The 26351-nt window shown below is 41.7% G+C and overlaps 1 protein-coding gene and 1 pseudogene across 2 annotated transcripts; one reads left to right on the top strand and one right to left on the bottom strand.

Moving 5' to 3' along the window:
* On the bottom strand, positions 1 to 26217 carry LOC101350741 (zinc finger protein 699-like). 2 transcript variants are annotated; one of them, XM_023738642.1, is made up of 5 exons: positions 26194 to 26217; positions 18647 to 18889; positions 4635 to 4761; positions 3343 to 3493; positions 1 to 1364 (listed from the first exon to the last, which is right to left on the bottom strand). In XM_023738642.1, the coding sequence occupies exons 2-5, from the start codon at positions 18647 to 18649 to the stop codon at positions 179 to 181; spliced, it is 1467 nt and encodes a 488-aa protein (XP_023594410.1). In that variant the 5' UTR covers positions 18650 to 18889; positions 26194 to 26217; the 3' UTR covers positions 1 to 178. The 2 variants fall into 2 exon arrangements, with proteins under 2 accessions (XP_023594410.1, XP_023594411.1); XM_023738643.1 differs by lacking the exons at positions 3343 to 3493; positions 4635 to 4761; positions 18647 to 18889; positions 26194 to 26217 and adding an exon at positions 2434 to 2588.
* Positions 26218 to 26222: 5 nt separating this feature from the next.
* The window catches only part of LOC101350487 (serine/threonine-protein kinase MARK2 pseudogene), a 3837-nt pseudogene continuing 3708 nt past the window's right edge, over positions 26223 to 26351 (top strand).

The raw sequence follows: 26351 nt of genomic DNA, 5'->3' as shown, positions 1-26351 counted from the left end.
TTTTTATAGAATTACTGAGGTTTGAGGAATCACAACAGAATCTCCCACATTCCATATATTCAAGATGTTCCTCTCCAGGGTAATTTCTTATATGTTTAGTGAGGGATGAGGAATAACTAAATGCTTTCCCACATTCCTTACATTCATAAAGTTTCTCCCACTGTGAGGTTATTTACGTTCAGTCAGCACTGAAGACTAAAGGCTTTCCCTCATTCCTCACTGAAGGCCTCACTCCTCTGTGAGTTCTTATATGTGTAGTGAGGTGTGAGGACTGACGAAAGGCTTTCCTGCATTTCTTACATTCATAAGGCCTTTCACCACTGTGAGTTCTCATATGTCTAGTGAGGCCTGAGGTGTGAGAAAAGGCTTTGCTACATTCCATACATTTATAGGGTCTCTCTCCACAGTGAGTTCTCAAATGTAGAGTAAGGTGTGAGGATCGACTGAAGGCTTTGCCACAATCCTTACATTCATAAGGCCTCTCTCCACTGTGAGTTCTTACATGTTTAGTGAGGTTTGAGGAGTGACTAAAACCTTTGCCACATTTCTGACATTCATAAGGCCTCTCACCACTATGAGTTCTCATATGTTCAGTGAGATATGAAGACCGACTAAAAGCTTTGCCACATTCCTTACATTCATAAGGCTTCTCTCCACTGTGAATTCTTATGTATCTAGTTAGTTTTGAGGAAAGACTAAAGGCTTTACCACATTCCTTACATTTATAAGGTCTCTCTCCACTGTGAATTCTTGTATGTCTAATTAGGTTTGAGGAAAGACTAAAGGCTTTCCCACATTCTTTACATTCATAAAGCCTCTCTCCACTGTGAATTCTCATATGTGCACTGAGATTTGACAACTGACAAAAGGTTTTCCCACATTCCTTGCATACATAAGGCCTCTCTCCACTATGAGTTCTTATATGTGCAGTGAGGTTTGAGGACTGACTAAAGGCTTTCCCACATTCCTTACATACATAAGGCCTCTCTCCACTGTGAATTCTCATATGTATAGTGAGCTTTGAGGAATGACGAAAGCATTTGCTGCATTCCTTACATTCATAGGATTTCTCTCCAGTAAGAGTTCTCACAGCAGTGCTGAGGTAAAACGGACAACTGCGGGCTTCTCCGTATTCCTTACACTGATAGGCACTGCATCCAGAATGAGATTTGATATGCTGCTTAAGTGATGAATGATTCACCAAGGATTTTCCACACTCAAGGCATTCAGAAGGATATGCTTCCATAGGAGTTTTTAGCAGAGAAAGATCTGGAATCTGGCTGAAAGTCTGTCCACAATGATTGTCTTCATTACTTTCACAGAGGTTCTCTAACATACGCCTTCTGTTAAAAACAGGCAGCATGCTGTTGGATACAAATTTGTTACTATTCCACCACTACCATACACATTAGACATGTATTTTTTGGCCTGAACTGTCTCATGTTTCATAGATAAAATCATATAGCAGACATGCTGCCATTATTTTTACACTGGTTCTAAAATACGGTGCTCTCCAACTAATAACTCTAAGTGAAATGCTTCAAATATTAAACATTGGACTCACATATATGAAAATACTGTACTGTGAAAATTCTGTGATTACACGAAAGAACTAGTTTTACGTAAATAAGATACCGAAATGGCACAAAAGTTTGCATTGCCGTATATGTATGTATGTATACGTATATATATACACATATAAAGGTTCTAGTTGTTAAGTGCTGTTGAGTTGATTCCAGCTTAGTGACCCCATGTGACCAAAAGGCTGGTGGTTCAAACCCACCCAGTGGCACTGCCAAGAGTCGGAATAGACAAGACAGCAACAGGTCTGAGATGTGCACACACACACACAGACATCCCTACTCAATTATCAACTATCTCATTATCTGACATTTCACATTTACAATAGAAAAAATCTATTTGATTATTTTGCACATTAATGAAGGTCTCAGAGTGGCCTCAGAGAATCTGGGCAGCACTACCCTGCACCCTCCAGTCCCTCCTGCTGGCAGGGTTGCCACGTCGAGCTGATGGGCACAGCCATGCTCCTCTGTGGCCATAGCCTGCAGATGGACGCACAGGCAGTCTCAGCAAACAGGCACCTCTTCAGGGTTCCTATCTCCTATGTGACCTGAGGCCCTGCAACTTAAAATTGCTGTCAGGTGGAACAGCAGGAAGGAAACTGCAACAGAGAGGGTGTCTGGAAGAAATGCTTGCAAGTTTAATGATACCCCAAAGTGAAGCAAACAGGGCCTGAAGCCTCCACGTTGGTGGGGCTGGTTGTGTAGCAAGGCCCACAGCTCTCTCAAAAAAGGCCCTAGCCTTGGTGACTCACCAGCCTTGGAGAGCAATGTAGGCTCTGGGAACTGAAATGCAGAGCTTGTAGGGGTGGGACTGTAGTCCTTGACATGGTTCCACAAAGGGAGCTCTTACCCAGCACAGGAGAAAGGTGAAGTGGTTAAGCCATGGGCCCTCCGGGTATACAGCCCAGGTTTATCCAGCTTTGTCTCCTCCAAGCCTCCTTCCTCACGGAGGAATTATTCATAAACGGACTCATCACAGTAATTAGTAAATTAGTAAATCTTAGCTGTCATTATCTCTATGATCACATTTTCCAAACAAAAAACATTGGACAAATGGTCTGAAAACAGAAACAAAAAATCCTTCATTTTCACATAACACCAACTTTCACAAAACTTTCTGGTCTTTGGAACCTAACCATGTCAAAAAATGAGTAGTGGGTGTATGTGCATATACATATATACATATATACACATGTGCACAAAAGCCCAGGAACCCTGCTGGCGCACTGGTTAAGCACTCGGCTACTAACCGAAAGGTTGCCAGTTTGAACCCACCAGCAACTACGCAAGAGAAAGACAGGGCAGTCTGCTTCCTTAAAGATTACATCCTTTGAAACCCTACGGGGCAGTTCTACTCTGTCCTATGTGGTCGCTATGAGTCGGAATACTCCATAGTATAAAAATGGGTTTTTATACGTGTATGTGTGCATGTGTGTATACGCATACGTATGTGTGGGTATGTATATATGTATATATAGTTGTTGCAGTTAAGAGTTAATTCCAGTTCACAGTGACCCCATGTGACAGAGAAGAACTGCCCCATAGGGTTTTCTTGGCTGTAATTACGGAAGCACAATGCCAGGTGTTTCTCCCACAGAGCCACTGTATAGGCTCGAATTGCCAATCTTTTGGTTAGCGATCGAGGGCTTAACCATTTGTCTGCCCTGTGCTCCTTAGATATATAATCATTTTAATGTCATTATACCTTCTTAAAACTCTCCTAAGAAGCATTGCTGTCTCTCACACAAATGACACTCACCTTACATGTGTTTTCTGGTTGTTATCCTGATCTTCAGTGACAAGCAATTCGAAGATTTCTCCGACAATCGAGGACCAGGTGTCATTTTTCATGAATCGTAATATTGTATTTTCAGTGGATAGCTTGTCTCCATCAATAAGGTTTTGAGAAGCTGACCCAATGATTAAAGGTGAGGTTCACAACATGAAACAAAATGGAGAGAAAATACTCAGAGGGAAAAGGTAGCTGTGAACAAAGAAAGCTTCTGATGCATTTTGCAGTTTCCGTACTTGGGCATTGTTGAGAAACCAATTTACTAGGAAATACTTCCAAGAAGATTGAGAGTGATGGTGACATAAATAGGGTGCAATTAGAAGAGCAAAGTAGAAAGGTATTGGAGACAATGCACATGGAACATTAAAAGAGGAAAGGGGGACAGTCTTTTTCCATGAACCAGGTGTGTTAGGATTGATGAAAGTCAGAAACACAAGCTCAGGTTTCTGTGAAGCACATACTCCTCAACCCAAAAGAGACTTTTTCTTATTGATTTTTTCAAATCTCATTCCTTCCATGCAGGCCCAGTCCTTTAAACAATTCTTGCCTCCTGGTGCCCCCAACACAGTGGTCCTGGACAAGTGCTATCTGCACTCTCCTCAGGTCTTTCTCTTGCTACTCTGGGGAACAAATGGGTGCAGATGATGTGGTGATCATGGAGAAAGGCATATCATTAGGGAAGACAGGGAGGAGCAATGAACACTTCCCTGACACGGAGCCAACACTTTGGTCCCCAGAGTCTCTGGTGATTTACAGGTGTGAATTTATTTGTAGCAAAATAATCATGTCAAATTTGTAATAAACAAAGTAAGACTCTTTACATGGTCTCAGACCACAAATATTCTCTCTGTGCACCAAAGAAACCCCTGAAGTCAACACCCACATTTACACTTAAAGAACCTTAAGCCTTTTAATAAAAATTAAAATGAGAAGACAGTTTAATAAACAGAGCTCTGTATTCATAGGAAACCCAAGATATGCATGTTCCAGAGAGCAAGGGACCACACCTGTCTTATTTAACAATGTTTTCCCATTCCTTGGTCCACACAGTGGAGTAAAATCGATGGGAATGACATATTTGGACACAAAAAAATTTAAAAAATTTTTAAATGAAGAGCTATGGTGGCTGACCAAAAGGTTGGCAGTTTGAATCCACCAGGCACTCCTTGGAAACCCTATGGGGCAGTTCTACTCTAAACTATAGGGTTGCTATGAGTCGGAATCTACAGCAATGGGTTTGGGGTTTTTTTTATCCATACCTACTGAGGCCAGACTTCTGAAGATTTCCATCATCACATCTCTGTAGAGTTGCCTCTGAGAAAGATCCAGCAAAGCCCATTCTTCCTGAGTAAAGTTCACAGCCACTTCCTCAACAGCCACTGAGTCCTAAAAATTTCCACATATTCTGCTTCAGCAAGCTACTGCATACTCCAGTGTGTGTGAAAGAAGGGTGAGGCTGACTGTCCTTGGGAACTGAGATTTCATGGGGATTAGACACAGGTTTTGTGTTCTACCAAGGTCTACACTAGGGGTTAGCCATCAGCCTCATCCCTTCACTGTCTACATTCACTTCTTCATGGACTGCATCCTGTCTCACAGACTTAACAATCCTTCCAACACAATGAACTTCTCTCTCCACAGTCTGTGACCAATTGTTGTCTCATTCGTCTCTACCTTTATGGTCTAGAACAATCAGAACACATAGTGGAGAAATGCTCTACAGTGAAGCCGTATTTCCACATTTGGATCATCTCTTCCTTGTGAAAAAAAAATTCACCTCCTTGCACAAGACCCAGCAAAATATTTAATAAAACATGAAACACAAGGTGAAAGCAGGATGAAATGTTAACAACTGGGAAACACTGCAGGACTGTTTTTCCTTTTGCCCCTCACCAGCCATGGGGGCCCCAGTGGACTGCACAAAGGGCAACCTAACCCAAGGCCCTAAGCTTGTCATATTTTCTTAACTCCAGATGATCGGGGCTGACAGGACCACCTGCTAAAAACAAAATATTATTTTGAGAAATTATAAATTTTTACATATCTGTCATCTACTTTTCAATAACTCTACAGATGCACTGTTATGCACTCTGTCCCTTCATGGAGACAGACAAGGCAAAGGTATTGCAAATGTAAATGGAGATCAGCTGAGACACAGGAAACAAGACAATCTAGATATCATCACAATTTTCAAACTTTCAGACCCAAAGCTACTGTACAGCAATTATGAGTCACTCTCCCTTCAACAAACACACCCAGACACCCACACACAGTTATGACAAAGAGCTGAATCTTTGAAGAATCAGAATAGCATGCCCTTGTGTTTGCTGACCATAAACAAAAGATTAAGATTCACATTCTCTAGTAAGTTCATTGACGTGAAAGAGATTTAGCTGTTACAATACTTCCACATCATAGGAAATAGAGACTTACACACCAACCCTGTGGACGCTCCCCTCCAGCATTTTCTCACATTTTCACCCCTTAGAAGGTATGCAAGTATGACCACCTGAACTCTGACCACTGGCATCGTCTGGGCTGCAGGACTGGCCTCTCTGAAATAGCACCAACCCTTTACCTCCCACACGTAGTGAGGACACAAAAGGCAGCCACATGGCACTTCTGAAGTTACACTTTTACTGAACAGCTCAGCAACTATAGAACAGATACGCTACAGGATGAAGAAAGCTGTCAAGGTCACTCCTAATCAACCCTGGTATAGTAGTGTCACAGCAATCTTTGATCCAGTGCCACATTCGAAACTCTACTCCACTGCTGTGCAGCAGGTGACATACTTTAAAGCCATCAAAAATCTTAACTTCCATTCTCACAACGTATTCATGATAAACTGTTGCCTTTATTAAGCAACTACGATCTTTGAAGGGATTTACAAAAAGCTTTCAGCACACTAGCTCATTATTCCTCATACCTCTCCTAAGCAGCTATTGCTTCAAATGGGTTATAGCGAGTAAAGTTACAATTAATCACTTGCTTAAGGTTAACCAGATGGTATGTTGCTAAGCCAGGGTCAGAATGCACATCAATATGCTCAAGACTAAATTCCTGACAACAATATTTCTGTGCGTACACCTACAGTTCTCTTGTTATTCTGGCTGTTAATCCTCAATTACATGGATGAGCTAGAGCCTGCTGGGTAGTGGGAACAGGAGACAAAGGAAACATCCTATTCAATTCAGACAACCTGGATCCCCTACTCCTGGCAAAGACCAGTGTCTTAGGGAAGACTACTTCCCTTCAAGCCCTTTGTGATAATGGTGTGGCAGAGGCAGTGTGTGAACTCAACTTCACAAGGGGGAATGCGAATCAAGAACAGCTCAAGGTTGATTCCTATGAGGTGGAGATCAAATATGCCTCCTCTCACTGCCATCTTTACCAATTCTGATACCAACCGTCCCTCCCAGGGCACTCTCTACTTCTCTTCTGAGTTCCGTAATTCGTTGCAACGGCCACACAGAACTCACAGGCAGTACTCGTGATTATGGGGTTTCTCACAGAACTAACTGGTTACAATTCACGCTCAGGAAGGCTCAGGATACAATTCTTCCATCATGACAGTCTCTTCTCAGCTGTGCCCGCTGGCCCGCCTCTCTCTGGCCCCTTGTCCTCTGCCTTGCTCGGGCAAGTGTTACAAAGGTCTTTTAGCTCTTCCAGTAAGTTCCCTGAGGCACCCCAGTCTGCCAGGAAGCCCTGGCCTCAAGGCACTCAGCGCTAGCTTTCTGGGTCAGCAAACCTCGCTCCACCAAGCACCCAGAGGCACCCTACTCTGCTGCAAGCCTCTTGCTCCAAGGCACTCAGCTTCCTCACTCTGTGGGCTGGGAAGTCCACCATGCCGTCTCCTGTTGGCCTCTTGCCAGTCTCTTGGTTCTGCTGCCTGTGTTGCTGCCATTCCTCTGCTGCTGCTTCTCGACATCTTGCTGTCTTTGGTATTACAACTCTCTGTCTCCTGAGTCTAGTAGGACCTCAGCACAGGGATCCCAGGTCCAAAGGACACATTCCACTCCTGGTTCTACTTCTTTGGTGGTGGTAAGATCCTGTCTCACATCTCTGGTATGGCTCATTTTAAGCCCAGCAGTGGCAAAGCTAACCAATCCTCTCATTAATGTTCCATATACCTTATTACCATGGTCCCACCTGATCATTTGGTTGGAGTTAGAAAGACTATGGCAAGAAAGGCCACATTAATTCACTGCACCGCACCCTTGTATCTGGCTCTATTATTTATTTAGGTGGTACTGACACAGAGTCTACTTCACATAGGCAAAGCAGATACAGTACTGAACAAACCAGAAATACTCGGATACACATGTATTGTAACTACTTCAGGTGTGGGTAGTAAAAAAATGAAATATAAAAAGTTCCCTGGGTGGCACGAGTCGTAAGCATTTGACTGGTAGTCAAAAGGCTGGTGGTTCAAAGCTACCCAGAGGTTCCTTGGAAGACAGGTCTGGCAACCTGCTCTGACAGATCAGAGCCTTGAAAACTGTATGGAACTCTGCACACATGGGGTTGCTATGAGTCAGCACTGACTCTACAGCAACTGTTATGGGTGGAATTCTGTCTCCAATAAACGTGTGTAAACTTGGCTAGGCCATGATTCCTAGTATTGTGTGGTTGTCCACCATTGTGTGATCTGATTTGATTACCTATGTGTTGTAAATCTTAATCTCTAACATTTTAATGAGATAGGATTAGAGGCAGTTAATGAAACAGGACAAAATCTACAATTTTAGGTTGTATACTTAGTCAATCCCTTTTGAAATACAAAGCAGAGAAGCGAGTGGCAGCGGGGGGGGGGGCCGAGGGGACCTCCCACCACCAAGCAAGAGCCAGAAGCGGAGCGCGTCCTTTGGACCCAGGGTCCCTACACTGAGAAGCTCCTAGACCAAAGGAAGACTGATGACAAGAACCTTTACCCAGAGTCCACAGAGACAGAAAATCTTCCCCTGGAGCTTGTGCCCTCAATTCAGACTTCTAGCCTCCTAAACTGTGAAAGAATAAATTTCTGTTTGTTAAAGCCACTCACTTGTGGTATTTCTACAATAGCTGCACTAGATAAGAGAGCAACTAAAAACAACATAATGTCACGTGCTGGTAAGCTCTATGAAAAACACAGCATGGTCAGGGAATAAGCAGTAACAGAAGTACATTTACTTTTAGTGAGTTAGTGCAGGGACAAGAATCATTTTAGGAAATACAACCTAGTGAAACCTGACTTAATAAGGAAAAACAAATACGTTTTTAATTCTAGAAACTTGGAAGTGCTCTGTGATGACTTTACAAACACTCGTATATATTTCAGATGCTCACTGACTTTAACAACTTTCAGTGTAGGAGTACAGCAGTGAAAGAGTACCACTGACCTTCATGGCTGGGAAAGAGAAGATACAGTGGTTAAACACAAAATCAAAAGGTCATTAGCAAAAGGTAAACTGGGGAACTGGACAAATAAAAGCAGTATGAATACATACTACCAGTAAAGTAAAAGAAAACACAATATTAATGACACAAAACACAAATGAAGACTTTCAGGTTTTGGTCTGAGAGTTTGGAAGTCATCCACTCCCATCCTCAAGAAAAAACCTGAACATACTGAACCAAGAGTTTCAGGTGATAGGAAAATGACTGCCCCCAGAACTGGAGGGACACATAGGCAGATACAGAGAATCATCCCAGAGCAAGCCCAAGAGCAGAGTGCCTACGTGTCCCTCCAGTTTTGGGGACAGTCATTTATCCTGAGACTCCCATAGCCTAATTCATTGATTTCACTGAAAACAATGTTCAGAGCTAAGACTTGAAAGATGCAAAATAATTACCGAAGCAACAGGTGAGAATAGACTGTTCCAGGAGGAGGAAATGCCAGGGCACAGGCCAGCAAGTGGGAGTTTGGTCTATTTTAGGGAGACCCAAATGCCAGCATGACCAGAGCAGCGAGACGTTGGAGAGCAACAGGAGAGGAATTTGGAAAGGTGACTGGAGCCAGTGGGCGTATCATGTTCTAGAGAAAGTGCTGGCTCATGAAGACACTGGCTTCTCATCCAAGTGAAATGCGGAACAATTTTACACCTCTGATCAAACACGGAAAACAATATGACACCTCTTAAAGGTGGGGGCAAATGTAAACGCTGGGAGCCATGTAAGAGGGTTCTGGCCATAATCAGATAAGAAATGATGAAAATGGGCATATACAAAAGCTGTATAGCTAAACACATACATGCAGAAAATGTCAACGCTTTTCTAGTAAAAGCAGGTAAAAAACAAGGACATCCATTATTCCATTCCTATTCAGTGTTACTGTAGAAGCCGTAGCCAATACATACCAAAAATGAAAAACACAAAAAGTAAAGAAATAAAAATGTTAAAAGAAAAAAAAAAAACCCAATCTATACTTTCAGATTAAATAATTATATATGTAGAACTCCCAAGAATGGCAAAGATGATTATAATGCTGAGAGTATTCAGATTACAAAATAAATATCAAGGTGAGGATTATTTCAAATGTTTCATTTATATATACTAGCAACAAGCACTTGAGAAATTGTTAAAAGATTCATGTATTTTTAGTCAGGGGAAAACGTAACAAAAAGGACATAATTAATAAGAGATCCAAATGAAAAAATTATAAAACATTATTAAATAACACAGGAACAGACTGAAATAAACAAAAAGATAGTGCACGCTCTTAGATAACTGTTCTTCACAAATAGACCACTATTTTCAATGTACTTCCATAAAATTCCAACCAACTTTTTTTTTTGAACTTCACGAAAATTCTTTAAAAATGTGTACGTAATTGTAAATTTCCACAAATACCCAAGATTTTCTAAAGAATAAGGCCTGGGCTTGTCCATGTATGTCATATGTGTAATTGTAGTCACATGTATTTATTTTATCAATGGACCTATATCAGACAGAGCAGTATCATTATAAGAATACATAAAAGACCAATAAAAATAAACAGTCCTAGAAAAGGTCCACCGATATCTATAGAAAGTTGATACAACAAGCTCTGCAAGTCTGTGGTAGAAAACACTCACAATAAGTGGGGTAGAATCAACTAATTGGAGTCTCTGGGTTGTATAAATGATTAAGTGCTCAGATATTAAGCAAAAGGCTGGAGGTTGAAGAAAAGATAGAGGCCCCTTGGAAGAAAAGCCTGCGGGTCTGCTTCCCATAAATTAGCCAATGAAATCCTATGGAGTGCAGTTCTACTTTGAAACACTTGGGGTCTCCATAAGTCAGAATCAGGGAAAACGAAAATGTTTGTTATCAAATAATTATCTAATTGGAATAGTCTATTCCTATCTACTCCATATAAAAAGATTAATTCTAGATAGATTGGCTTTAATTACAAGAATGTAAAATTATAACACTTTCAGAAGTTATCAGCAAGTGATCTTACGACATCAGAATAGAGAAAAAAATCTTAACCAAAAAGATCAAGACATAAGGGAAAAGAAACATAAATTCAACTATATTTACAGCAACTCATCAAAGGGCACCAAAACTGAGTGAGAAGACAAGTCACATACTAGGGGGAAACTTTCCGAAGTCTATACAAACAAAAAAAAAACTGCAAAATCGAACTCGCTGCCATCAAGTCAATTCCAACTTATAGCCACCCTACACGACAGAGTAGAAATGCCCCATAGAGCTTCCAAGGAGCGGTTGGTGGATGCAAACTGCAGACCTTTTGGTTAGCAGCTGAGCTCTTAACCACTGCGTCACACTAAAAAGTCACAGAGATATAAGTTAACAGTGGGAAATATGCACAGTCTTCAATAGTGAAGTAGTGTAAGTTACCTGAACAACAAAATCAAAGATACCATTTTATCGACAGATTATAAGAGCAAAAATTACTTCATTAGATAAAAGAAACAAACAGTGCCGATAAGTAGATTCCGACTCACAGCATCCCTATAGGACTGAGTAGAACTGCCACATAGGGTTTTCAAGGAGTGGCTGGTAAATTCGAACTGCCAACGTGTTGGTTACCAGTAGAGCTCTGGACCACTGTGCCACCAGTGCTCCAATAAGCATATGGAAAAAATAAGATATATATGCACATTTTGTGGGACAGAAAATCTGTACAACATACTAGCTCTTTTAGTAAATTTGAACTTGGCTATGATGTGCAACTGAGAGATTCCCCTCACTAGAGAATGATTATGCAAGAGCACGTAAGAGTTTGGAAAAGAATGACGAGAATAAGAGCAGCAATATTCACAGAAGCAAGAGTTACACCTGAACCATACAAGTCCTGTGAGCTCTACAATGGATAAATTCTGACACATTTATAAAATGGAAGTTTGCATACACAGCAAGATGCATAGACTAAACCTACAGATACCAGGATGTATTAAACTCAAAAGCATTCTGAGGAAAACAAGTCACAGAAGAACCCACATACAGGTACAATTAAATTTACAGAAAGCTCAAAAGAGGTAAAACTAAACAACATACAGATTATGGATTAAGACCTGGGTGTCACATTTAGCAATACTTCTTAGCTATAACCAAACACACCAAGGGATTGGTTTCCTGGGTGTGAAGGATTAGGACCATAGTGTTGTGGGACATCTCGCTCAACTACTAGAATATAGTTCACAAAGTTTATGTTCTGTATCCTAGTTTGGTGAGAAGTGACTGGGGTATTAGAAGCTTGTCAGCCACCATCTAAGATACAACTATTGTTCTCTACTCTTCTGCAGCAAAAGAGAAAGAAGGAAACCAAAGACTCAGAGAAGAAATTAGTCTACAGGACAGTCTACATGAACCACAGCCACATTTACCCTGAGACCTGAAGAAATAGATGAGATAGTACCTAGTTACCACTACCGACCATTCTGATCAGGGTTACAATAGCTGGACCCTGATACAATGGGAGAAAAATGTGGAACAGAACCTCAAATTCCTAAAAAAAAAAAAAAAACTAAACAACTAAATGCACCAATAAAGAGACAGAGTGGCAGAATGGAGGAAAAAACATGATCTGCCTATATGCCGTCTACAAGAGGCACACCTTAGACTTAAAGACACAAACTAAAACTCAAAGAATGGAAAAACATATATCAAGCAAAAACTCAAAAAAAAATAGGAATGGCAATATTAATCTCTGACAAAATACACTTTAAACTAAAATAGACCACAAAGGATAAGGAAGGACACTATATGATGATTACATGCTGAATTCACCAGGAGGACATAACTACAATAAATATTTACACACCCAATGACAGGTATTCAAAATACATAAAACTCTAACAGCATTGAAAAAAGAGATAGACACCTCCACAATAGTAGTAGGAGACTTCAACACACCACTTTTGGTGAAGGACAGAACATCCAGAAAGAAGCTAAACAAAAACACGGACAATCTAAATGCTACAATCAACCAACTTGATCTCACAGACATATACCAAACACTCCATCCAACAGCAGCCAAGTATACTTTCTTTTCGAACACACATGGAACATTCTCCAGAACAAACCACATATTATGCCATAATGTAAGCCATAACAAAATCCAAATCATCAAAATATTACGAAGCAGCTCTTCAGACCATAAACCGATAAAAACAGAAATCAACAACAGAAAAAGCAAGGAAAAAAAAACACATGGAAACTGAACAACACCTTGCTCAAAATCTACTGGGTTCTAGACGAAATTGATGGAATAAAGAAATTCACAGAATCAAATGAGAACAAAAACACAGCCTACCAGATCCTCTGGGACACAGCAAAAGCAGTGCTCAGAGGTCACTTTACTGCAAATGCACACATCCAAAAAGAAGAAAGGGCCATAATCAAAATATTAACCCTACAACTGGAACAAGCAGAAACAGAGCAGCAAAAGAAGCCCTCGGGTGCCAGACGAAAAGAAATAATGAGAATTAGCGCAGAATTAAATGAAATAGACAATAGAAAAACAACTGAAAGAGTTAACAAGACCAAAAGCTGGTTCTTAGAAAAGATCAACAAAATTGATAAACCATTCGCCAAACTAACAAAAAAAAAAACAGGAGGAAGCAAATAATCCGTATAAGAAATGAGAGCATGATATCACAACAGATCCAACTAAAATTAAAAGAATCATAATACTATGAAAAATTGTACTCTAACAAATTTGAAAACCTAGAGAAAATGGATTCACTACCTACCTAATATAACACAAACAGAGATAGAATAAATAAACCCATAACAAAAGAAGAGATTGAAAAGCAGTGCTCCCAACAAAAAAAAAAGCTCTGGTTCAGATAGCTTCACTGGAGAATTCTACCCAATTTTCAAAGAAGACTTAACACCATTACTACTAAAGTTATTTCAGAGCATAGAAAAGTGTAATACTCCCAAACTCATTCTGTGAAGCCGGCATAACCCTGATACCAAAACCAGGCAAACACATCACAAAAAAAGAAAATCACACACCAATACACTTCATGAACATTGATGCTTTGAAAAGTATTCCCCTTGAGAATGAGAACCAGACAAGGATACCCTTTATGACCACTCTTATTCAACATTGTGCTATAGGTACTAGCTGGAGCAATTAGGCTAGAAAAAGAAAGGGCATCCAAATTGGTAGGGAAAAAATCAAAGTATCTCTATTTGCACATGACAGGATCTTATACACAGAAAACCCCAAAGAATCCACAAGAAAACGACTGGAACTAATAGAAGATTTCAGCAAAGTTTCAGGATACAAGATAAACATAGAAAAATCAGCTGGATTCCTCTACACTAACAAAGAGAACTTCCAAGAGGAAATCACCAAATCAATACCATTAACAATAACCCCAAGAAAATAAAATACTTAAGAATACATCTAACCAGAGACGTAAAAGGCCTATACAATGAAAACTACAACATACTACTGCAAGAAACCAAGAGAGACTTGCAAGAGTAGAAAAACATACCTTGCTCACGGATAGGAAGACTCAACATTGTGAAAATGTCAATTCTACCCAAAGCGATCTCCAAATACAATGCAATCCTGATCCAAATTCAAACGGCATTTTTTAATGAGATAGAGAAACAAATCACCAACTTCATACAGAAAAGGAAGAGACCCCGGATAAGTAAAGCATTACTCAAGAAGAATAAAGTAGGAGGCCTCTCACTACCTGATTTTAAAACCTATTATACCGTCACGGTAGTCAAAAAATCCTGGTACTGGTACAACAGATACACAGACCAATGGAACAGAATTGAGAATCCAGACATAAATTCTCCCACCTATGAGCAGCTGATATTTGACAAAGGCCCAAAGTCCATTAACTGGGAAAAAGACAGTCTCTTTAACAAATGGTGCTGGCATAACTGGATATCCATCTGCAAAAAACTGTGAACAAGACCCATGCCTCACACCACGCACAAAAACTAACTCAAAATGGATGAAAGACTTAAACATCAAATCGAAAACAATAAAGATCGTGGAAGAAAAAATAGGGACAGTGCTAGGAGCCCTAATACATGGCATAAACAGAATATGAACTATTAAGTAACAACGCACAAGCACCAGAAGACAGTCTAGACAACTGGGAGCTCCTAAAAATCAAACACTTATACTCATCAAATGACTTCACCAAGAGTCAAACGACAATCTACAGACTAGGAAAAAATTTTGGCTATGACAAATCCGATCAGCGTTTAATTTCTAAAATCTACAAGACACTGCAAAATCCCAAGAACAAAAAAACAAAGAATCCAATTAAAAAATGGGCAAAGGATATGAACAGGCAGGTTCTCAAAAGAAGATATTCAGGTGGCTAACAGACATATGAAGAAATGCTCAGGATCATCAGCCATTAGAGAAATGCAGATCAAAACTACAATGAGATATCATCTCACCCCAACAAGACTAGCATTCATCCAAAAAACACAAAATAATAAATGCTGGAGAGGCTGTGGAGAGACTGGAACACTTACACACTGTTGGTGAGAATGTAAAATGGTACAACCACTTTGGAAATCGATTTGGCACTTCCTTAAAAAGCCAGAAATAGAAGTACCATATGATCCAGCAATCCTGCTCCTTAGAATATATTCTAGAGAAATAAGAGCCAACACAAACAGATATATGTACACCCACCTTCACTGCAGCACTGTGCGTGACAGCAAAAGATGGAAACAACCTAGGAGCCCGTCAACGGATGAAAGGATAAACGTTATAGCCACACAGTGGAATACCATGCAACGATAAAGAACAATGAAGCTGTGAAACACAACATGGAGGAAGCTGGAGGTCACTATGCTGAGTACATTTAGTCACAGAAGGACAAATGCTGGGGACCATGCTTTCAGGGGACATCTACGTCCACTCGCATAACAAAGTTTATTAAGAAAATGTTCTGCATCCTAGTTTAGTGAGTGGCATCTGGGGTCTTAAAAGCTAGCAAACGGCCATCTAAGATGCATCAATTGGTCCCAACCCATCTGGAATGAAGAACGAGGAACACAAAAGTCAAAAGCCAAATATTAGCCCAAGAGACAAAACGGCCACATAAACCAGAGACTCCATCAGCCTGAGACCAGAAGAACTGGATAGTGCCCAGGTACCACCAATGACCACCCTGACAGGGAACACAACAGACAGTCCCTGATGGAGCAGGAGAAAGGGGGGGTGCAGAACTCAAATTCCAGTAAGACCAGACTTAATGGTCTGAATGAGACTGGAGGAAACCCAGAAAGCAAGGCCCCTGGGAGGATTCTCTATCAGCTCAGAACTAAAACAATTTCTGAAGCAAACTCTTCAGACAGGGATTGGACTGGACTGTGGGACATAAAGTGATACTTGTGAGGGGTGTGCCTCTTAGCTAAAGTAGATACAGGAAACTAAATGGACAGTTTCTGTCCAGAAAGAGACAGGAAGGCATACAGGGTTAGGAGCTGGTTGAATGGACATGGAGAATCGGGGTGGAAAGGAGGCGTGTGCTGTCACCGTATGGGGAGAGCAATTAGGGTCACATAACAATATATGTACAAATTTTTGTATGGATGACTGACTTGAAATGTAAACTTAATTTAAACTACAACAATATATAAAAGATAAAATAAAACAAACTTACTATGCAGGCCGAGATGGGAGGATTTCCCAAGAATGTTGCCCTGAAATACTCTTTCAACCACGAACCGAAACCAGCCCAACGTCACCTTTTAGCTACATAACATATTGGCTCACAAAATAAAGAGTATCGCCGGTGAGTACTGTGCGCCATTAAAAAATCAGCTACATGAGACCAAGTGGTCAACAATTATTTTAAAGCAAAGATAAGAATGTAAAGGGGCAAGAAAACTAGACTGATGGAACAGGAACAACCAGAACAGAAATACTGAGAATGTTCACAAATTGTGAACAATGTAACCAATGTCACTGAACAATTTGTGTCGAAATTGTTCAATGGGAACTTAAATAGCTGTGTAAACCTTCACTGAAAAAAACAATATTATCAAAAAATAAAAAAAGAAAGACTTGGACATCAAAGCTATAATAAAAGAAATAATAATTGTAATAATAATAATGTCTTAAATGCAGATAGCAATGATCTCCACACAGACGATAGATGACATCAGGGCGGGACACACTGGAAGGCCATAAAAACTGACAAGGTCTACTTATTATCAGAGATTTAGATTCCTATTAGTTAAACTACACAAGGAACAGTTTATGCCACTCCTACTTGATGACGTAGTTGACAATAGAAACTTAAAATAACGGCTTGAAACAGAAAAGAAATACAATTTTCACATAATAATTTTACAAAGTCATGTGAAAACTCCTTCATTTTAACTTGTCTTAGTTTAGGTCTCAACGTTTGATACCTGGATCTTAGAAATTTACATTTATATTCACTAGAGCAAGCTTTGTAAGAGTAAAATAGTGGACACAATCAAGTGTCCATTTGCGGCAATATGGTCAAAATAATAAACAAAGATCAACCGTATACAATATAATGGAGTTTAACAAGAAATTAGATTTAAGCTCTCTACCTATTGTTATAAAAACTTCAGGGAACTGTATTAATTAGAAAACAAGTGAGGGAATTCCAAGCTACTTTTGTGTAACAAAATAGAAGAAATAATGTGTTTTACCTTAGAATTTTTATTCTTATGTCACTTAAAACACGCATTTTTCAGCATTTGAGAAGTTTATATCCATTAAATTGAAAAACTGTCAGTAGAAACAAACTGGATCTAGAAATTTTCTTCCAATGGAAACTGTAAACCCAAGAAGTTAAATACACCATCTCATATGCTGGCTTGTCTAGCAAAAAAGAACACTTTCATTTTAGATTCCCATTCAAGACTGGCAACCCTGGTGGCATAGTGGTTAACAGCTACGGCTGCTAACCGAAAGGCTGCCAGTTCGCATCCACCAGGCGCTCCCTGGAAACCATATGGGGCAGTTCTAGTCTGTCCTACAGACCCTGTCCTACAGGGTCGCTATGAGTCGGAATCGATGGCAAAGGGTTTGGTTTTGGTTATCTGAAACTGTGGCGAGCAGCTGAAAATTACAGGGACTCACTACCAGCTCTAGGCAGAGATGGGTAAGAGAACAAAGACTTAGACTGGGGAAACATGCTTCCCACACACCGGAAAGCCTCAAAGAGCATCCCTCCAAAAAGGATGGATCTGGAGACCCCACACATGATCCAGCTGGACTCACTCTCTTTTGCTTCATATCACTGGTGAGATCATGAAAGGATCAAACCCTAAGCAGGACCCCATTAACAGTCAAGGTCTTTCCCTACCAACTCTCTCCCCAGTTTTCTACCACATCACACAGTGTGAGAAGTGGAGCTGCAATTATAGAACTGCACAGAAAAGGCGCCAGTGCCTCGGGGAAGCCAAGAAATCTGCTTGCAGGGATGGGACAAGGATGGCTCTGGAGGATCTGAGGCTTGGTCTCCTCACCCAGAGCTGCCCCATCTTCAGACTCTGCTCAGGAGGTTCTGTCACACAACACAGAGAACCAAAGCCCAGGATGGGGATGTTAACGCCCCATGATGCGTTAGTCACAGAATGAAGGTGGCCTCAGGCATCCAAGGCTTGATAATCCACGCATGGAGAGGAAGGAGCCAGTGACAGCAGAGCAGGACACCAGGATGCCTCTTAGGGCTCAGTTACATGGTCTCCTTTGCCACCTATTTAACGCATTGAGGAACCTCAAGGCCTGTAGCACACACGACCCCAATAATTCATATCCAGCCTCACCCCTTAGAGTAACAGTACCCCAGTTCTCTGTAGTACCCACCATTTCCTGGCTCCAGCTTCAGGAAGTCTAAGTGAATGTGCTCTTAAAGCCCAAGAAGCCACTTCAGGAAGAGGGATGGCAGGGGAAGCAGAGCCACTAGGCAGTTTGGAGGGAGATGAATGACGTTTGGTCCACACACCAGTCACAGCAGTTAAAATCCTTACTTGTGACTGCATGGATCTGCCAGGTTGTCCTCGGTCCACAGCTGCCTAGGCTGAACTCTCCCTGAGACACACTTAGGACCTGAAATGGAAGGAAACAGTGGTGAATAAGGAGGAAGTGACAGGTTCTTGGTCTTCAGCTCTTTCCCTGGACAGGGCTTCCCCCCAGGCTCAAGGCCATGCTCCACTCTGAGGGCCTCTGCACTTAAGGCAGATCCTGCTCCAGCCTTCCAGAGCACACACTTTCATTCTTCATGCAGCTCCACAGGCCTCTTCCTCTGGCCAGTGTCACAGGAGGGGCTTCCTCATCTAACAGCACAAGAGGCATCCAGGCCTGCCCAGATTGGAACACGTGAACCTGGCTTCCTCCATGGTGTCAGGAGTCCAAAGCTTAGGTTGAGGGTTCACCTATGAAGTTAAAAGTTGATCTTTGTAGAACCTACACATCTTTATTAGACATCAACATTAATGAATTTTCAGGAGAATGTACTTTTTCAATTCAAGCCAATGAACTCATGATGCGTCATTGATTTGTAATTATGTGCAGTTGAAACTCTTCCGTTATGCTTTCCTTAAAAAATTTTGATTTCATTTATACCATGGTAATATGTAATCAGTATTTTTCCTGTTGATTTTGAAACTAGCATTTTTTTCTTCCTATTGAGTTTTTTAGTTTTGTTTTTTTTCCCCTCCACTCTCCATATGTGACACCACTAATCTTTCCAAAAATCTGGAAACATTCTCTTTCAACCTTACAATAATCAATCAACGAATAAATCAGAAAATCCTTCAGTTTTCTCTAAGGAGCAGCCCCCTACGTCTGTTCCCATTTCTTTCCTCCCCTCCACCTCACCCAGCTGACACCTACTGTTTTATTTCTTGGTCTCTGTGTAGATGTTTTCTGTCTCTCTTCTCTCTCACGTTATCTGTACACAAGTGGTTGCTCTTTAAGCATTATCCAGCCTGTTATTAATTTCTCTAACAGCACTCTCTGGTTTTAACTCACAACCTATTTCTATAACAGTTATTTTCAGCATAAACTGGGCACTTGACTGATACAGAGAATCTCAACTCCAACCCAAGATAAAAATCCACATTTTCACAAGACCCCTGGGGAATTCACATCCACACACTCACTGCTCTGGAGCCTGTAACTGACGGAAGGAACACTCTATCATGGATGCCCTGTCCCGGTGTGCCCACCGTGACCGCCAACCTCTCGGCTGGCTTCAGTGATCCAGCCAGGCCCTGCTCACTTCTCCCAGTCTCCGGCCTGTGTTGGGCTTATCACCTAAGGTAGATGCCACCCCAGTGACCCAGAAAACCAAAACAAGTATAACTTTTATATTTGTCTCTTCCTATAACAAGAAGGCCAGAGGTTACGATTCAGGATGTGACAGGCGCTCTGTGAAGTAATCAGTGGCCCAGGCTCCTCCTTCCTGTCTGCTCTGCCTCCATCACCACACCCCCGCATTCTCACTGTGGCAGCTGGCTGCTGTAGGAGAAAAAGGAAGACTGAAGGATAAGGGCTAGGCCTATTTTCTCCTTCCTAGGTTTGCATTATTTACATGGGTAAGAATGAGACCCAGTGACTTTGTCTATGTTATTGCTAAGTTGTGCGTCAAACAGTTACCCTTATTATAATGGAGGAAACCTGACAGTGCAATGGTTAAAGTGCTCGGCCACTAATCAAAAAGTCAGTGGTTCCCACCCACCAACCGCTCTGTGGGAGAAAGATGTGGCAGTTTGCTTAAATAAAGATTTACAGCCTTGGAAACCCTATGGGGCAGTTCTACTCTGTCATATAGGGTCCCTATGAGTTTGAATCGACTCCACGCCAGTGGGAATATGGTGGAAAATGGGGACAGTAATTGGTCAGAGGTAGAATTCATGCCACTCACATGGAAAAGCCAGCTTCAATTCTAGACCAATACACCTCATGCACAGCCACCACCCGTCTGTCTGTCATTGGGGACTTGCATGTTGCTGGGATGCTGAACAGGTTTCAGGGGAGCGTGTAGTCTAAGACAAACTAGGAAGAAAGCCTGGCGATTTACTTATAAGTTTTTAAAAAATGGTCAAGAGACTCAAATAGACATTTCTCCAAAGAAGATAACCAAATGCCCAACAAGCATATGAAAAGTTGCTCAGGGTCATCTAGGCAGTAGGGAAATGAAAATCAAAACCTCATCTAGGCACTAAGAAAATGAAAATCAAAACCACAGAAGATACCACTTCACACCCACAGAAACTGGAAAAGAACAAGTGTTGGTGAGGATGCAGAGAAACTGGAACCCTCACGCACTGTGGGTGAGAATGTAAAATAGCCCAACCACTGTGGAAAATAGTTTGGCAGCTCCTCAAAAAGTTAAACACTGAATTACCATATGAACCAGACATTCCACTCCTAAACTGGCAGTCTGAATCCAAAGTATGTGAAAGCAGGGATTCAAAAAGATACTTGTATACCAAATTGCATTAGAACCCTGTTCACAACAGCCAAAAGGTGGTAACAACTCAAGTGGCCATCAACAGATGAATACATAATATAAAAAACACATCATATGAAAGAGAAATTTTGTTCAGGCTTCAGCATGGATAAACCCTGAAAACATTACGCTAAGTGAAATCAATGAGACATAATAGGACAAATATTATATAACATACATGAAATAAGTAAAAAACGGAAAAGCACAGAGACTGAATTTTGTCAGTGGCTACCAGGGACTCAGGGAGGAGGGAACTGGGAGTTTCAGCTAGAGGGTTGCTGAATTTCTGTTTGGAATGATGAAAAAGTTTTGGAATCAGATGGTGGAAATGGTTGCACAATGCTGTTAATATATTTAATGTCACTGAACTGTACACTTAAAGATGGTGAAAATGGCAAAATTTTATTGCATATATTTGACCACAATATTTTTTTTTTTAAAGAAACCACTGGCCTGTTCCTTCTAAATGCTTAGGGATCATTTTAAAGGTGCAGACTTCTAAACACTCTTCTATGAGCTACTAAATCAGAAGCACACGGGAGTAACTACGACACTGGGTGTTTGAAATGCTGGCCACAGGTTTTATGCACACTCAAGTTCTGGAACCACCATTAACTCAGGGCAGATCCTTTGAAGAAAGGGGAAGGTCAAAGTTCAGATGCCACACTATGAAGCACTTCAGTTCTGAATCAGCAAAGCCTCAATCATTCCCATAAAGAAGGGAATGAAAACTCAGTCTAGAAAGGCAGAGGCTCTCAAGAGACTCACAATGGAAAATGCAAAGCCATCCCAGGGCAGGTCCTGACTTCTACCTCACCCAGGCAGACCAGGTTCCTGTAGTTCATCAACATTATGCCCCTTTACAAAGCCCTCTGAGCAGGACACAAGCACACCCACTCCTGGGGACAAATCCTTGTATATCAATGGTAGCTAACATGAAACACACATTTCTCCAAGGGTTCACAGTGCTGTGGTGGGCGGGGGCTGGGGGGAAGGATTGTTCTTATTTTCACACAATATGAGGGGGGGCAAGAGACCTATGAATCAGTTTTGACTGAGGTAAGGGTATGGCTGGGTCCCTGTAAGACAATTTTCAGCAAGGCATACACCCGTAATTTTAATCTATGATAAACGTACAGGAACCAAAGTTTATCAGTTGCTACCAGGGACTCAGGGGAGGAGAGAATGGGAAGTTATTGCTTAAGGGGTACTGAGAATATGAGATCCACTGTGGATGTTACATTTGTGTGGGTGACAAAAGAAATATACAAACGAAAACACAATTCAACAAATGGTTTCCTTTAATCAAGTGATAAATATTATGTTCTGTCCACCAAACAATTTTTCAGATGATCCAGAGAAACAATCCATCCAATTACGGATGACAGAGTCAATAAGACGCTTTAAAGGAAGATTAGGACCTAACTTTGTAATCATAACAGAAAGGATCTGTTCTCACCAGAGAGAGAAAGAAAACTATGTCACAGACTCTAACTTGCCTTAGGTCAAACATCTTAATAAACGGCAGAATGTAGGTGGTTGGGTTCTAGACCGGAACCCAAAAAATCAAAAAGTAAAATAGATACCACTGAAAGGACATTGGCTGAGAGTTTCCTGAGAAAACCTGAAACAAGTTAAAAGCCAACAACAAAGAACTAGTTTAAAGGTCATTATATAGGTACACACATATACATATACATAATTAGTTACTATCTTTACACTATTAAAATCATGATGTTGTTGTCAGGTGCAGTCGATTCTGCCTCCTAGCAACCCCATATGACAGAGGAGAACTGCCCCATAAGGTTTTCTATGCTGTAATCTTTAGGGAAGCAGATTTCCAGGTCTTTCTCCCACAGAGCAGCTAGGTGGGTTAAATCGGCAACCTCTGGTTAGTAGCTGAGCTCTTAACCATCCCACCACCACGGCTCCTTATTAACATGATAGTCTAACAATATTTAAGGCCATGGGAAAAATATGTAAAACTAATTCATGAAATGATAAAATGTTTTTATAGAAACCTATAGTGCACACCCACCAACAGTATAGTTAACCAAACTGAGAGCAGTTGTTTTTAAATGATGAATTTTCTGGGTCGATTTTCATTATCATTTTCTGTTCGTGTTTTTCAGTGCTTTAGAACGATGGACATATTCAAATTCTACTTTTGTAGTAAAGAATTAGATCTCACCTAAAGAGAGCTCTACAGCAGCTGGGTAGCACAAACAGTTAAATGCTCAACTGCTAGCCAAAGGACTGTCGGTTCGAACCCACCCAGAGGCACTACAGAAGACAGGCCTGGTGATCTGCTTCTGAAAGGTCACAGCCTTGAACACCCCTATGGAGCAGTTCTCCTCTGCACACATGGCGTCACCATGAGGCAGAATGGACTCAATGGCAACTAACAACAATCCCAAAGAGAGTTCTGGCCTTTGTCCTGGCTCCTGGGAGGGAACCTGTAAAGCACTGGAATTTCCAGAGTGATAGCACTGCCTTTGTGATTCGTGCTGGGCCCCTTGGTCCTCACCTGATAGTTTATACTAAAGAGGTGACACAGAGTGGAAGCTGGCCATGCCAGAAAGACCCACCATGTGATTAGAGAGCCGAGACTTGTGTTAATATGAGACAAATACGAAGAGGTAAATGAGAGCCCACTGCAGGAGGAAACACACAGCTGCCCAGAGGGCTTCAGCTGGAGGGACCACCTGTGTGGAAACTACCTGGGGGTTTCTTTTGTTACACAAAGCTGCAGTTTAACATTCAACACCCAAAATGACCCTCCGTCATTCACAGGGCCTAAAGGTAAGCATACTTGAAGGCCAAACACAAATTCACAGGAGTCCCAAAGAAGGGGAGAATCACACTGACCATGAATAGACCAGGGTTCAGCCTTTAATAGGGTACAAGGGCAGCAGCACACTTTATTTCACGAGGTTAGCGACTACTGGCTAATTTAAAAGAGTAATGGTTAAGAGTTCAGCTACTAACCAAAAGGTCAGCAGTTCGAATCCACCAGGCACTCCCTGGAGACCCTATGGGGCAGTTCTACTCTGTAACACATAGGGTTGCCATAAAACAGAATTACCTTGATGGCAACTAACAAACGGGAAAACTAAACATGAGGAAATTATATTCATGATTACGTATGTACATAAAAATGTATGTTGAAAACGTTTCTAAATAGAAACATTCAAATTCAAACAAAAATTAATCATGAAGCTTGAAGGGAAAATTAAAAACAATTTCCAATAAAATCACCATGTCTATAATGCAATAAAATGTAAGCATGCTGAGGATTTAGTACATGTAAATTAGTGAACAGGGGCCCTGGTGGTGCAGTAAGGAACCCTGGTGGCACAGGTTAAAACCTCAGCTGCTAAAGGAAAGGCTGGTGGTTCGAACCCAAGACCTGGTGATCTGCTCCCATAAAGATTACAGCCTAGAAAACCCTATGGGGCAGTTCTACCCTGTCACATGGTATCACTACCAGTCAGAATCAACTGGAGCGCACCTAACAACAAATTAGTGAATACAAATTAAACCTTTATCAAAGACACTTGGATACACTGATTGACCATTCATCAAACATGATCATGTACTGAGTCATAAATGAAATGTCAGCTAATTCCAAATTAAGACGGTATCTTACTGTATTTAAAAATTCTACTACTGGATACTGTGTTGTCTTCTATTAGAAATAAAGCTGTGAAACAAGCTCAAAAAAAAGTCGGGGGGGAGATATTAGGTAGGCCACAGTTGCACAGTGAAATCAAAATGAAAATAAACAAAAATCAGATAAAGGAAGCAAAACAAATCGAAAAACAAAAGATAGTTTCTATACTTAGAATCTGATTACAGGAAAAGTTTTTATAACCTGTGTGACAATTGGTAAGCTGTTACCAGGAAGAACCAACGTACTCCAAACCAGGGAATGTGGTCAAAGCAGAGATCTTGTAATAAACGTCTCTTTACAAACGTAATACTAAAAAACGAAGAAAGAAAATACCCATTGTCCTTCGTTGCCTGGACTCCTGACATGTGTTACAGTACAGAACTGCTCCGTAGGCTTTTCTTGGCTATAATCTTTACAAAAGCACAGGATTCTCTTCCCCAGAGTCACTGGCTGGATTTAAACCATCTTTTTCTGGGTTAGTAAAAAACAAAAAAACCCGTCGCCATAGAGGCGATTCCGACTCAGAGCGACTCTACAGGACCCAGGAGAACTGCCCCATAAGGTTTCCAATGAGCGCCTGGTGGACTCGAACTGCCGACATTTTGGTTAGCAGCCACAGCTCTTAACCACTATAGGTTAGTACACCTGTGAACACCGTTTGGGCCACCCAAGGACCTTCAAAAAAAACACGGGGAGGGGGGTAAATAAACCGGTTGTTCAAATCTGTAAACCTAGGGGAAAAAAGAAATCCAAATTTCATAGTAAAAATTAAGTACATATCAATAGAACTTTAAAGAAATGATAAGCTTCAGGAATGAGAAGAAGAAACAGATCATTTGACTGAAAATGACGGAATGAACCAAACTTTGACTCGCGCCCTGGGGCCGTGGGGCGCGGCCGGCGCCGCCCTACAAGCCCAGGGGACGGGGCGGGGGACGCAGACGACAAGCCCCCGCGGGGCCTTTCGGGGCGCGAGGTGGGGAGGGGTCGGTGGGGGGCTCTGACAGGAAAGGGGGCGCGCGGGTCCCCGGCCCGGAAGCGGGAAGGCCGGACGGACCCGCTCGGAGCTGCTTTCACCGGAAACGGACGCGGATCCGGGACGACGGCGGGGCGGGTGCGGGAACGTGAACGTCTGCAGGGACCCACGGACCCCGAGCGGGGAGGACGCGTGGGTGAATGGGACGCGAAGCGCGGCTTTGCATGAGAAAGACGACACCTACTCACCCTCGTGAGATCGTCACTACCCACAGAAAATGGCGGAGGGGGCGGGGTTGCGCAGGGAGCGGGACGGTGGGGGCTGTGCAGGGGGCGTGGCGAGGCTGAGCGCCGGCGTCATCTGGATGTGCAAGAGGCGTTGCGGCGCGGGGCTGGGGGCGGGGCTG

The sequence above is a fragment of the Trichechus manatus genome, unplaced genomic scaffold (assembly GCF_000243295.1).
Source record: "Trichechus manatus latirostris isolate Lorelei unplaced genomic scaffold, TriManLat1.0 scaffold00120, whole genome shotgun sequence".
NCBI classification, from domain to species: Eukaryota; Metazoa; Chordata; class Mammalia; order Sirenia; family Trichechidae; genus Trichechus; species Trichechus manatus.
This window is presented reverse-complemented; position numbering and strand designations above follow the sequence as displayed.